Source organism: Lipotes vexillifer, unplaced genomic scaffold (genome assembly GCF_000442215.2).
Source record: "Lipotes vexillifer unplaced genomic scaffold, Lipotes_vexillifer_v1.1 scaffold496, whole genome shotgun sequence".
In the NCBI taxonomy this organism is placed as follows: Eukaryota; Metazoa; Chordata; class Mammalia; order Artiodactyla; family Lipotidae; genus Lipotes; species Lipotes vexillifer.
In genome coordinates this window covers 1,582,300-1,583,232 of record NW_006786690.1, presented here as the reverse complement: position 1 = coordinate 1,583,232, position 933 = coordinate 1,582,300, and the positions used below count along the sequence as shown (strand labels likewise).

The 933-nt window shown below is 55.6% G+C and overlaps 1 protein-coding gene across 1 annotated transcript in view; it reads left to right on the top strand.

Annotated features, from left to right (window-relative positions):
- The window catches only part of CATSPER4 (cation channel sperm associated 4), a 14,662-nt gene extending 13,832 nt beyond the window's left edge, over window positions 1–830 (top strand). Inside the window, exon 11 of the mRNA XM_007459119.1 lies at window positions 366–830. Within this exon, the coding sequence (XP_007459181.1) occupies window positions 366–419 (54 nt within the window). The 3' untranslated portion in view covers window positions 420–830. The remainder of the gene's footprint in view (window positions 1–365) is intronic.
- The last annotated feature ends 103 nt before the right edge of the window (window positions 831–933 follow it).

The window sequence follows — 933 nt, the reverse complement described above, 5'->3', positions numbered from 1 at the left end:
ACTTGCGCGGTTCAGTTCCTGCTGAGTGGCAGATACTCAGGCCCACTGGGGGCATAGGATCCACAGGTCCTGTCTAGGGTATATAAGAGGAGCAGCCTCCTGAGGGAGGAAGAGTCTATGGAGAAAAAGTCACACTCCCACATTATTTAGTTTCTTTCTGCTTCCCACACCATCAGACTGGGAACCTTGTGAATGTCCACGGCCTGAGCTCCCACAGTCGGAGAGCAGACTCGGCAGGCTAGAGTTAGACGTGAAGGACTTCCTGCCAGGCCTGGATGAACAGCTGTTGAGCTGAAGGAGGGGAGTAAGGGGGCATCTGCCATGTCAGGGTGGGGTCATTGACAAGAAGACCTCTTGGTTTGCAGGTTCAGGAATCCAACACAAATGTACTCCTTAACAAACACAAGTCCAGCCGCTGAGAGGGCAGGACGGGAGCCAACGGGCATGAGCACACACACCCAGCCACTGCACCTTCTGCATCACTAGCATGACTTGGCACATCCTGGCCTGAACCCATGCTCTCCCTTACCCCCTGGGCAGATGCCTGGGGATGGAAGGGGGCAGCATCTCTAGGGCTTGTGCCTGTGAGCCCCAGGTCCAGAGGAGCCAGGATGGAGAAGGATTCTGGATGAGAGTGGGAGCCCTACCACAAGGATGAGCACAGAAGGGGGTGCTGGTCAGGGCAGCCAGGATTTGCCCTAAGGATGGGCATCCCTGGTATCCTGCTAGACCAGAACTAGATGGAGTCTAAGTGGGCCCAAGCACCAAGAGAAGAAAGGTGAGGCCAGTGGGGCCAGGTATCTGTATCAGCAATAAACTTTTGTGTTGGGACCAATGTGTCTGACTGGTGGATCTCCAAACCCTAGAGGCAGCCTTGCCCTCAAAACCTGTTTGTCGGGGCTTCCCTGGTGGCGCAGTGCTTGAGAGTCCGCC